Here is a 12,162-nt window from a genome sequence, read left to right as displayed (position 1 = left end):
TTTTTCACCCTCTTTTGCGCCCTGCGTGAATTTTCCTATGACAACGCGTGCTGTGGGGTTATGCTCTGGGAGCCATTGCGTAAAGGCGCTGTGACAAAGTATGGCTTCGTGTGCTGTGTATTTTAAAAGTTTACGCTCTTCAAAGAACTTCAATAGGGGTATGGGTATCCATTCTTTCTCCTGCAGGTGCTTTCCGTACCACGCATAGATTATTGGATGTAAGTCTTTCGTAAATTTCCAGCTGGTCAACCGTACGAACCCCGTTGCTGGGGCGTCGTAGTGACCATCCAACGCAACACGAAAGAACTGTGAATCTGGATGTCCGTAACGGTCGTAATATTCCTTACAATCCCCTAGGCCTTTAAAACTTGCGGGGTAACAATGTTTCATATCCAGAGACACGTACTCGTCTTCGTCGTACTCCATGTTCCAAAGACCACCGTGACCGTGTTCTACACAAGCTTTAGCTATATCTTTGAACTCCTCCGGTGTGGATTTCCACCCGTTTCTCTTTTTGGCCGCTAAGAAGTCTAAGCTGCGGGAGCTAAGCACTTCGTCAGAGAAGTCTTCTCCTAAGGTCTCACAGGCGCTTTGAATGCGCAGCTGTTCAATTTCGGGTCGATACAAAGTGCCGTCTTGCGTCATAAATTGACTTCCCTCCGCGTCCATCAACCATATGGAATTCTCATGGATTAACTCTGCCAATGGAGAATTCTTATAGACCTTCGTTTCCTTCTTCCTTGGGAACCGCAGTTCGCGCCACGCATGTGCGTTATGCTGGTAGATGACTATAGGCGCACCGCGGCCCCCATATTTGTGCGTTCCGGAGTAAATAAAGCCGTCGGTGATATCTTTCACATGGATTCGCCTCTCAAGCGCCGTTTCTAACTTCTTGATGTTGTCTATCGACCCTCCGGTCCTATTAGTATCTTTTTCCCATTTCCTGATGGCTTCTCTTCTCTTTAAAGTCAGTTTACCACCACGAGAGGAATCCTCAAAGAACTCTCTAACCAGCTTTCCTACGCAGTTACCAGGATGGCGCATTGGCTTCAACTTTTTAACATCCGGCTTCTTGATCTCGTAAGCAGCATAAATAACTACGGTAACCGGGTAAGCAACCTCGTAGAACAGCATGTCTATTCCTACCAATGCTCCCGGGCGTGTGTTTTCGTTTAAGACAAACAGGTCCTTCTTACCAGACGCCCTGATAGGATTGCGCCCCTTTTCTATCATCCACTCGCCGTCTAAATACTTTATGAACGTTAGCTCCAACCGGTAGTTACCTTCGGGTATTAAGTTAATTATTCTTTCTGCTCTTTCTTCTGTCATCGTCTCGTCCGTATCGCCCTCCATAAACGTTGTGAAGGCAAAGTCCCCATCCAGGCGATCCAACACCTGAGTTCGCAGTCGGCGCACAGTTTTGTTACGAATGCTCGTGATGGTGTCCATCTATATCTAAGGAATATCTTAACCTCCGTTTGCGATTCCCAACACAGCAGCAGTAAGGACTTATCGCGCGGCTGCCGACGGATCGCGCAAGACCCCCTGCAGGGCCTTTAACCTACCTCCGAAACCCCAGGGGGGGCTGGGGTTTTTCGATATGTCATTTTTTCAAATGCCGGCGCTCCGCGAGTCCCCCTTACTGCTGCTTGCCAGCATGGTGTCTGTAACAAATATTACGGTTAGGACATTAGAATATCGCCAATCAAATCACACAAAATATAATCATTTAAAACTGCTCAATATCCAACATCAAAATTATCATTCTAATTAGGGTAAGTGAATGTAACAAAGAACAAAAGAATCTTTAAAAAATATCAATTTTCCATCGTTCAGGTGTTCGCTCTATTGATATATTAAGAGAACATGCCGAGAAAAATATAAAAAAATAAAAACTCCCCGCCCCAAAAAACTTAGAGCAGATGTCGAAATTGTTTATCTCCGCTTCCTGAAAATGCTACATCAAAGTGTCTAGTTTGTAATAGCGACATTAGTTACATCGCTAAAACTGTTACACTGTGTAATCATGACACCAAATTCCACGAATAGTTCGATTTGCGCAGCCATGTCGTTCAACCTTGCTCGGGTTGTGGATTATTATGGAGGAAACGATGATGACTTCTACCCCATTGATGGAGTTATTGCCATCACTCTCGCGTTCGTTATTTCAAGTGCGAATGGTGTCGTCTTGGTAGGAATTCTTCGTCGGTCTGCTTTACATACTCCTGCAAATCTTCTCATTTGTTGGTTGTCTTTGGTAGATTTTCTGCAAGGATTCCTGTTCCTACCTATTTTTGCATCTCTTGCTTTTGCACAAACCTGTCTACTCTTTGTCTTGGCGTATTTTCTTGGGTGGATAGTGAATGTTGCTTCTTTCTGGACGATGGTGTCAGTGAGTTGCGAGAGATACATCGCTCTCTTTTACCACTTAAGATACCCCTCCATCGTAACCACAAAGAGAGTAACACTAGTCCAAGTAATAATATGGATGGTATCCATTTTTAACGGGATTACATTCTTCATCCCTTCCCTGTACTCCAGCTTGGGAGTTCAGTACGCTATATGTGGGGTCTTCTTAATATCTGGGCTCGTCATCATAGTGTTCACTTACACTCGAATCTTTAAGCTCGTTCGCCGCCATCACCACCAAATAAATGCTCAACAGATTGGGGACACCAACAACGCGAGGAATAGAAAACTAGCTGTTACAATGGCATATGTGACTGTCGTTTCATTTCTTTGCTACTTGCCAGCACTAATTGTTCTCTTGAAAATTGCTATTGAAGGGGATTTATTGCAAGACACGGAAAGACTCCTCGGTATCAGTGCTTTGTTATTTTCATTGAGTTCTTTGCTGAATCCATTGATCTATTGCTTTAGAAACCAAGAAATCCGAGGTGCTGTTGTGCAGTTATTTAGAGACATGAAGAACAAATGCAGCTGTCTGTAGAAAGTGATTAAAAGACTCTTTGAAAACAGCCGACATTAAAAGCAAGATCAAATATTAGATTTTCTTCACAGAAACCAAATAATCAAGACAAAAACTACCATGATTTGCTGAAAGTACTTCAAAGTCTTCAAAGTTGTGCAACGTTTAATTCTTGTGAGTTACTTTCACGGTAATATCAGGTGCAGATCCAGGGGGTGTCCCTATGTGTTCACTTACACTCTAGACTGTAGACTATTTGTTACTCTACTCAGATCGATTTTAACTTTGTCTATAAATTTCATTTCACCACGTGATTAATGTCCGTGCATATTTTGATAATAATAATCCCCTCCAAATACGTTAAAGATTATTTCAGTGAAGCTTCAGTCGGATAAGTCTCTCTTTAAAGCTTCCGTGTTAATGTGCATCTCTCATTAATCATGTTTTCGGTGGGAGCTTATAATAATAATAATAATAATAGTTTATTTATCCACATAACGCCTAGGAGCATTTCACATACTCGTTTAAAATGCGCACGTGCACTAATCTATTAAGAAATAACCTAAATTAAAGTGATATAAAATATAATATATATATGTATATATGCAATAAATATAAAATATGAAATGATAAATATCTATTTACAATGGGAAGTTAATAAAGGAAATAAGAAAAAAAAAATCCAATATATGATAAATAAAAATTTATCTAACGATATATAAAAGGTATGAAGTCTAATTTACGTATGATATTCTTAAAGCTATTTACGTTAACAGCATTTCTCGCATTAGATGGTAAATTGTTCCAAAGATGACTAGCTATGGATACAAAAGAATTAAGACGCCATTTACTGTTAAATGAATATTGCTCAAGTTTAGTACCAGAGCCTCTTAAATTATACTTAACTGTACGAAATTTGAAAAAGTCATTAATATATCTAGGGCCATTCCCTTTGATGCATTTAAAAAGTAAGACTAAAACTTGGAAATATCTCCTATGTTCTACGGTACGCATATTAATTGATTTAAGAATGCTGTCATAAGAATTAGATTTAGATAGGCCTAATAAAGTTCTAAGAATATAATAATTGGCTTCTTCTAATTTTTTTGAGAGTGACTTAGATATTCCCACCAGCACAGGGCTACAATACTCAAGATGAGGCAAAATAAAAGCCCTATATAATTGAATCATAACATGCGCTGGAACTAAACGTCTTATTCTACGTAAAGCGTTTGTCTTAGCATAAGCCTTATTAAGCTGGACATTTAAATGTTCCTCAAAAGTTAATTTTGAGTCAATGGTAACGCCAAGTATCTTTAAAGAGTCCTTGATTTTCACAGGATTATCACCCAATAGAAGATTGTACTTGTAAGTGTTCGTTCCGATGACGAGAGCTTGAGTCTTTACAGTGTTGATTGACAGATGGTTACTAGTAACCCACTCCTTGATGGAGTTAAGTTCCTTGTTGATAGTATAGTTTAGTACCATAGGAGAGTAGTCAGCATAGTATTCAGTAGTGTCATCAGCATACATACGTAGAGATACTGTAGAGATGAAGTCATTCAAGTCATTCACAAAGATGTTGAACAGAAGCGGTCCAAGTAAGGATCCTTGAGGTACTCCAGCTGTTATTGGTTGCCACTCAGAAAATACGTTGTCAACCCGAACTCTTTGGCGGCGACCAAGGAGATAGGCTTTCATAAGAAGAATTGCATCTGTGTTAAAGCCGTAGGCTTTAAGCTTTGCAATAAGCAAATTATGGTTGATGGAATCAAAGGCTTTGCTGAGATCTACTGCTATGGTAACAATTCCTTTCCTATCATCTAAACTTGCACGCCAATCATCAATTATTTTAATTAGAGCTGTACAACAGGAATGTCCCTTTAAAAATCCAGACAAGTTGTTAGAAAAATGAGGAGAAATAGCAGTATATATCTGATCATATAAAACTTTCTCGTAGATTTTGGAAATGGTCGATAAAATGGAAATTGGACGATAGTTAGTTTTATCAGTTTCGTCCGATCTTTTATGAATCGGTGTCACATTACTAGATTTCCATTCCAGAGGACATGACTGACTGCAAATGAAACAATTGATGAGACGTGTAATTTCGCAAGATAAAATTGTTGACGAGAACTTGAGGACTTTAGGAGATATCTTGTCAATACCAACTGACTTTTTGGGGTTAAGTTTATCCAAAATATCCTTTATATACGGTTCATCTACCATGTGAAAATCAAAGTTGAGATCACAGTTCTTCATTCCAATACGACGTATGCTTGGGTGATCAGAAAAATCGTTCGAGGTAGAATCATATGAACCAGCAGCATTAATGAAATAATCATTCAAGGTTTCAGCTACAAGTTTAGAATCAGATAATAAGGCGTTATTTTCAATCAGTTGAATTTTGTTTGAACCAGAAGATTTACTGTTGGGCATCAAGGGTCTCATCTTCTTCCAAAACTCACCAGGATTCTTTATATTATTTGAGGCTTTATAACAAAAGGCCTTTGTTTCTTTACGTTTGAGAGATCTAACTTTATTCCGTTGTTTACGATACAACTCCCAGGAGTTGACTGTTGGATTTTTCTTGTGTTGTTTAAAAAGACGATTGCGACGAGATATCTCACGCGATATTTCAGGCGTTATCCATGGTAATTGGTCAGATCTTATTTGCTTCTTCTTTAAGGGAGCGTGTAAATCCAGCGTGTAAATCACACATAAGACCCTCTTATCGAGCGGTCTATTTAAGGAATTTTAAGAAATTTTGCCAATAACTTTACCTGAAACTTTGCATGGACATTAGTTATGTTATGGACATTTAAAAACGGAGAAACTTCCAGAACATTTGCAGCCAATTCGAATCGACTGTGGCACAGGGTTACGAACACGTGCGGTTCAGGCACTATTTCACCAGTATGGGGAGTTGAAAAGTAGACTCGTAACCGTAACAGGAGTCAGCTCTTGTATGGATGCCTTACTGTTTCACTGGTGCTCATCAGTCTGGTTTCATCAAAAAATAAAAAAAGACACTAAGATATGGATGTTTTATTTCAAACTTTCTAGTGAGAAAACAAGAGGTTCACACACAAATCCGAGACGTTTTAGTAAAAAGTGGCTCAATACAGTTGATTTTCTTCGGGATAATCCTAATGATGGTTTTATTGTACTTGCTGTAAGTTGCCTTAATTTTATATCTTTTCAACCTGTCATTGGAATGGTTTTGACTGAAGCATTAGTGGGCGTTAGCCAAGGTATGAAGCATTGTCGTGTCAAACTTATGTTTCACAGTCATCGGAAAGACAAACGATATCGGCCAGAGAGTGGATATCAAGTAATTTTGGATCCTGTTCAAGATGTGCGCGTGCTCAAATGGTGGCATTCGCTTTATCCGACGTAAAGTTTTATTCCAGATGAATTTCTTCCTTTGTCCTTGAGTCTTCTTTGATTTCGGTTACCAACTAGAAATAATACCAGTAGACGCACTGTCTGAAAGTGAGATAGTGTTGTTTCTGAATAACCAGATCTAAAGAAACTGATCCTTGGGTTTACCAGCATTCATTTCTTGACGATGACCTAAAGAAATGTTATATAGTGAAATATAAATGATGGTAAAAAAAAACACAAGACTTTAATTGCTCTATTTGCCGGGTTAATAGTCATTATACCCCTCACCTCATCTCCTCTTCTCTCCTCTCCTCTCCTCTCCTCTCCTCTCCTCTCCTCTCCTCTCCTCTCCTCTCCTCTCCTCTCCTCTCCTCTCCTCTCCTCTCCTCTCCTCTCCTCTCCTCTCCTCTCCTCTCCTCTCCTCTCCTCTCCTCTCATGGCCTTTCCTTTCCTAGAATAACTAATAAATTGATGATTATGTAATTAAATGTGTTTGGGTAAAACTTGTGCTCCAATTATACCCATAAGGATAATCATTTTAAAGTGGGGTCAAAAAAGCAATTTATCTTGTCAGCATGGTGTCTGTTACGACATTAGAATATCGCCAATCAAATCACACAAAATATAATCATTTAAAACTGCTTAATATCCAACATCAAAATTATCCTTCTAATTAGGGTAAGTGAATGTAACAAAGAACAAAAGAAACTTTTAAAAATATCAATTTTCCATCGTTCAGATGTTCGCTCTATTGATATATTAAGAGAACATGCCGAGAAAAATATTTAAAAAAAAAAAACTCCCCGCCCCAAAAAACTTAGAGCAGATGTCGAAATTGTTTATCTCCGCTTCCTGAAAATGCTACATCAAAGTGTCTAATTTGTAGAAGCGACATAAGTTACATCGCGAAAACTGTTACACTGTGAGATCATGAAACCAAACTCCACGAATAGTTCGATGTGCGCAGGCATGTCAGTCAACCTTGCTCGGGTTGTGGATTATTTTGGAGGAGACGATGATGACTTCTACTCCATTGATGAAGTTATTGCCATCATTCTCGCGTTCGTTATTTCTAGTGCGAATGGTGTCGTCTTGGTAGGAATTCTTCGTCGGTCTGCTTTACGTACTCCTGCAAATCTTCTCATTTGTTGGTTGTCTTTGGTAGATTTTCTGCAAGGATTCCTATTCCTACCTATTTTTGCCTCTCTTGCTTTTGCACAAACCTGTCTGCTCTTTGCTTTGGCGTATTCGCTTGGGTGGATAGTGAATGCTGCGTCTTTTTTAACGATGGTGTCAGTGAGTTGCGAGAGATACATCGCTCTCTTTTACCACTTAAGATACCCCTCCATCGTAACCACGAAGAGAGTAACACTAGTCCAAGTAATTATATGGATAGTATCCATTTCTAACGGGATTCCAGTCTTCATCCCTTCCCTGTACTCCACCTTGGTAGTTCGGTACGCTATCTGTGGTGTATTTTTAATATCAGGGCTCGTCATCATAGTGTTCACTTACACTCGAATCTTCCAGCTCGTTCGCCGTCATCACCACCAGATAAATGCTCAACAGATTGGGGATACCAACAACGCGAGGAATAGAAAACTAGCTATTACAATGGCATATGTGACGGTCGTTTCATTTCTTTGCTACTTGCCAGCACTGATTTTTCTCTTGAAAATTGCTTTGGAAGGTGATTTATTGCAAGACACGGAAAGACTCATCCGCATCAGTCCTTTGTTATTTTCATTGAGTTCTTTGCTGAATCCATTGATCTATTGTTTTAGAAACCAAGAAATCCGAGGTGCTGTAGTGCAGTTATTTAGAGACATATGGAACAAGGTCAAATATTAGAATTTTCCACAAAAGCCGAATAATCAAAAATAAAATACTACTTATGATTGCTGATTTACTTCGTTTCTTTTCCTTGATAGCAGAAAATACTATGAGAGTATGTTGTATGTTCATAACTGTGATTACTTCCACAAATTGGACAATGTTTGATACGAGGGAGAAAAAGTTTCGACTCAACTCCCAGCGGATACATAGAGGTTTGTAAACATTTATCAAGCTTTTAAAGCTAAAAGAAGAAATTTGTAAACTTTGTAAAAATATCGCTGTCTTTTAAGTCACAGAATAATAGCCTGGGTAGCCTGTGCTTCCACGGTAAGATCAGGAAACAGGGGCGGATCCGGGGGGTGTTTCTAGGTGTACCGAATGACCCCCGCCAAGACGCCTGGGCTTTTTTTTTTTTTTTTTTTTCCTTTTTTTTTTTTGTAATTATTATTATTATTTATTTCAAGGGCGGATCCAGCCAAAATTTTAGGAGGGGGGGGGGGGGGGGGGCTAATTGAGTTTCTTCCGTCAACACAACGGAAAACAATTTTTAAAAAATCTAATTCTTCAGTTTTGTTTTGTTTTGTTTTGTTTTTTCTGCTGAAGGGGGGCTTCAGCCCTCCTTTGCACCCCCCTGGATCCGCCCTTGTATTTATTATTCTTATTTTATTGGTACATATATAAATCTTACCTTTTTTATGAGTACTCTTTCTCGGGTCTTTAGTCCGAATCAAGATGAAATTGCATAACATTAAATCTAAAAAATAAATCCAAGAACTAATCAAACAAGTCAGATCAAAGAATTATTGATGACGTCACTATATCGTCACTTTTTTTTCAAATCATTGCAATACTTTTTATAATTTTTAACTAAGCACACTTTTCACCTCATTGTAATAATCTGGATCAGCCCTCGTAAATATTATCAGTCAATCTGTAAAAAAGGTTTCTAAATTAGCTTAATTAATTATACTAAGCTTAAGTACACCCCGGGTTTTAATTATCGTTATTGTACCTAAAATTAATTAAGATTAATAAGTTGTTAATAAACTATTTATAATTTTTAACTTAGCGCACTCTTCTTCTTATTGTAGTAAGATCTAATAATAAATCCTTAGTAACAAAGTCCTTGATTCCTTGGTCTTACCAGCCCTACGTGCCACACAGACATAAAGGATAATGATGAATTGCAAAGTCAAAACGTTTATAGAAAGGGTGCTATATAAATCACACATAATATGATAAACGTAAACTACTATCAGCCCGGGGGGGTACTCCGCCAGAATTTGGGTAGGGGTGTTCCGCTGGGATTCTGAAAGGGGTACCTTGTTTATGACAAAAAAAATCAAATTCGTAGACTCTGCGTTTATGACAAAAGATATAATTAATTGCACTGAGTTCCTATTTCAATTATCATGTCATCAGGTCAATGCGAAAGTAGAAATCCTGAATATGACAAGAAACTCAGGAAGAATTTGGACCTTCAGTGAAAATGCATACCCTGTTTATGACAAGAAGCTCGAAAAACCATACCCTGTTCAGCGGATCATCCCCGTATAGTTCATATATGGGAGTACCCCCCCGCGACTATCAGTGACTAGGTCAATCAATATACACGCTCATTCGATGTGAAAGCGAAAAGCAATATATTTATATCTGATATTGTTATCTTAGATTGTTATTTAAGCGATAAAAACGCCAAAGGATTATATTATTTATAACCGATGTGATTTGCAAATATCAACATTTTCTTTGTGAATCCATTGCGGATTTATGGTCTAAATATTATTATTTATTTGTATTATTTTCTGAAGCTAAAGCAAATGATCTTGAACGCTCTCATGAATCCCAAAAGATGACGTAAAAGAGCAGGTGTTAAGTCGAGTGAGTGATGTAACTGTCTAACGACGAACTCATATTGACTCCTTGACTCCTCCAGAAGAGACTATAAAAATCGAATAGTTCCACGGATCCTAACCAACTAACTGCCTTTAAATTTCATCTTAGTTTTTAGTACTCATTCAATTTTACCTGAACAATATTTTTCTCGCCCTAGTGCCCTAAAATATATAGAGTTAACGTTAGATATTATATATGCTCGCGCGCTTTCTTTCAATTAACAAGAAGCGCTTTGTGTGTTTAATAAATTTGCTCATGCGATAATCCCGATGCCAATTTTCCTGGAGTCTCTGTCGTGTGTCTTAAACCAGCTCTATTACTTTACTTTCTTCCCATTGGCCGTTGACTTTTTAGGTTATTGATATCTATTATTCGAATCCTTTGGTGGTCTTTCTTCATGGTAACAGATTACTTGACGGAGGACTGCGAACAAGCATTGGCTCGTTTTGATCTGCTTTAATTTCTCTGCATCTTTTCAATAACTCCTGACACTTCTGCTGTTTGTCAAGCCATATTTCAGTACAATTCTACTGACAACGGGTTGCTATGGTGTCGTAGTTCACTCGACAAGCATTTCAGATAACTGTTTATACATTTGGAATGAGTACTTTGGCTCAAATATGTTAAATAACGGATCTTTTGAGTACTGTGCATATCTGAAGGAAGGACAGCGTCTTGGTTTCAAATATTTCCACGACAACAAACATGTTATCAAGCCTCTTGTGCTGTCAGTAACAGCCATTATCCTAACACCTGTTATTTCGGGCAGTAACGGAGTAATATTTTGGGCGATTCTTCGTCGACCTGCTTTGCGTTCCCCAGCAAATCTTCTCATTTGTTGGCTATCAGGTATCGATACATTGGTTGGACTTTTGTATCTACCGCTCTTCGCCGCCGGGTCTCTCGCGTTAAACACAAAGTACTTCTGTGTGTTGGTTGTTTTGAGGTCTTTCAAAGGATGGGTGTTTTGCACCGCGTCTTTCTTGACAATGGTAGCCATAAGCTGTGAGAGATACCTTGCTCTATTCTATCCACTGAGACACACGTTTATCATTACTACAAAAAGATTACTGCTAGTCGTCACTCTTATTGGGATGACATCCTTACTTTTGAGTAGTCTAGTCTTCATGGGGACTACCGCTAAAGCCTTAAGATACAGTATAGGAAGCATCCTCCTGACGCTTGGTTTGTTATTTATATCTGGTACATACACTCGAATCTTCAAGCTCGTTCGCCGCCATCACCACCAGATAAATGCTCAACAATTTGTTGGTGACACCAACAACGCGAGACAGAGGAAACTAGCTGTTACAATGGCCTATGTGATCGGGGTATCTTTAGTATGTTATCTACCAATGGGAGTAGTTTTAGTCGACATTGTTGTCCAAGGAGAATTCACAGTTCAAAACACAGGATTCTTTGTGTTGAGTGAACTCTTGTTTGCTATGAGTTCTTTGCTGAATCCATTGATATATTGCTTGAAGAACTTAGAAATTAGATGTGCTGTTATACAATTATTACGGTCCTTGAGGAAAAACGGCAGCTGTTCTTCAAGAATAATTCCCAGCTCATCTTGATATTCAAAAGCCCGCTAGAATAAATGTCCTTGTATTACATGGAAATAACGTTTCTTATTTACCCGCTTTTCAAAGATTAATTTAGCTACCAGCATGCCTTCGTCTCTCTCTCTTCTCCTTTTCTCTCATTGTATAATTCTTGATACAGTAAAAACCCGGCGAGTAAAAACCTACGTTTTTAGAGTTCGCCTAAACAGGTTCTTGTTTAAATGGTAGTTAACACAATTTTAGGCTATCTAGGTTCTTAAATAGGTTCTTATTCCTGTGTAAAAAAACAAATAAAATCCAGCTACAAGATAAAAATATGGTAATCAGTCTATTTTTCAATCAACCCCACCCCCTTTCAACAACACCCTAGAACATTAGTTGATTTATCTACACAGCAATGGCAAGCTCCTATTTTTCCAAACAGGATTCTAACCCAGCTCTGCATCACTAAATGATGGGTTTTGAAAATAAGAACCTGTTTTTCATTTTCTAGGATAAATAGGTTCTTGTTTAAAGGGGTTATAAGTGACAAATTTGAGGCTAACAGGT

The 12,162-nt window shown here is 38.5% G+C and overlaps 4 protein-coding genes across 4 annotated transcripts; all 4 read left to right on the top strand.

The window, feature by feature from the left end:
- Positions 1–2,026: 2,026 nt before the first annotated feature.
- Positions 2,027–2,950, top strand: LOC148911092 (melanocyte-stimulating hormone receptor-like). The gene has a single exon (XM_089030177.1). It carries the CDS (start codon positions 2,027–2,029, stop codon positions 2,948–2,950), a length of 924 nt encoding a protein of 307 aa, XP_088886303.1.
- Positions 2,951–5,580: 2,630 nt separating this feature from the next.
- On the top strand, positions 5,581–6,329 carry LOC116287159 (transmembrane protein 183-like). Its single transcript, XM_031693805.2, has 2 exons — positions 5,581–5,625; positions 5,736–6,329. The coding sequence occupies exons 1-2, from the start codon at positions 5,581–5,583 to the stop codon at positions 6,327–6,329; spliced, it is 639 nt and encodes a 212-aa protein (XP_031549665.2).
- A 917-nt stretch (positions 6,330–7,246) lies between these two features.
- LOC148911091 (histamine H2 receptor-like) lies at positions 7,247–8,167 on the top strand. The gene has a single exon (XM_089030176.1). It carries the CDS (start codon positions 7,247–7,249, stop codon positions 8,165–8,167), a length of 921 nt encoding a protein of 306 aa, XP_088886302.1.
- Positions 8,168–10,591: 2,424 nt separating this feature from the next.
- LOC116287169 (histamine H2 receptor-like) lies at positions 10,592–11,673 on the top strand. The gene has a single exon (XM_031693815.2). The coding sequence runs from the start codon at positions 10,669–10,671 to the stop codon at positions 11,623–11,625; it is 957 nt and encodes a 318-aa protein (XP_031549675.2). The 5' UTR covers positions 10,592–10,668; the 3' UTR covers positions 11,626–11,673.
- The last annotated feature ends 489 nt before the right edge of the window (positions 11,674–12,162 follow it).

The sequence above is a fragment of the Actinia tenebrosa genome, unplaced genomic scaffold (assembly GCF_029948245.1).
Source record: "Actinia tenebrosa isolate PJP-AT-01 unplaced genomic scaffold, QUT_ActTen_1.0 PGA_scaffold15__27_contigs__length_11533743, whole genome shotgun sequence".
Lineage (NCBI taxonomy): Eukaryota > Metazoa > Cnidaria > Anthozoa > Actiniaria > Actiniidae > Actinia > Actinia tenebrosa.
The sequence above is the reverse complement of the archived record's forward strand: the minus strand, read 5'-3'. Positions and strand labels throughout refer to the sequence as shown.

What these genes read in the sequence shown, in the direction of transcription:
- LOC116287169 (XM_031693815.2), top strand. Translation starts at nt 10,669, where the DNA reads ATGTTAAATAACGGATCTTTTGAGTACTGTGCATATCTGAAGGAAGGA.
- LOC148911092 (XM_089030177.1), top strand. Translation starts at nt 2,027, where the DNA reads ATGACACCAAATTCCACGAATAGTTCGATTTGCGCAGCCATGTCGTTC.
- LOC148911091 (XM_089030176.1), top strand. Translation starts at nt 7,247, where the DNA reads ATGAAACCAAACTCCACGAATAGTTCGATGTGCGCAGGCATGTCAGTC.
- LOC116287159 (XM_031693805.2), top strand. Translation starts at nt 5,581, where the DNA reads ATGGTAATTGGTCAGATCTTATTTGCTTCTTCTTTAAGGGAGCGT. An exon ending in CTTCTTCTTTAAGGGAGCGT is followed by an intron (nt 5,626 to 5,735) that starts GTAAATCCAGCG and finishes CATGGACATTAG; the next exon opens with TTATGTTATGGACATTTAAA.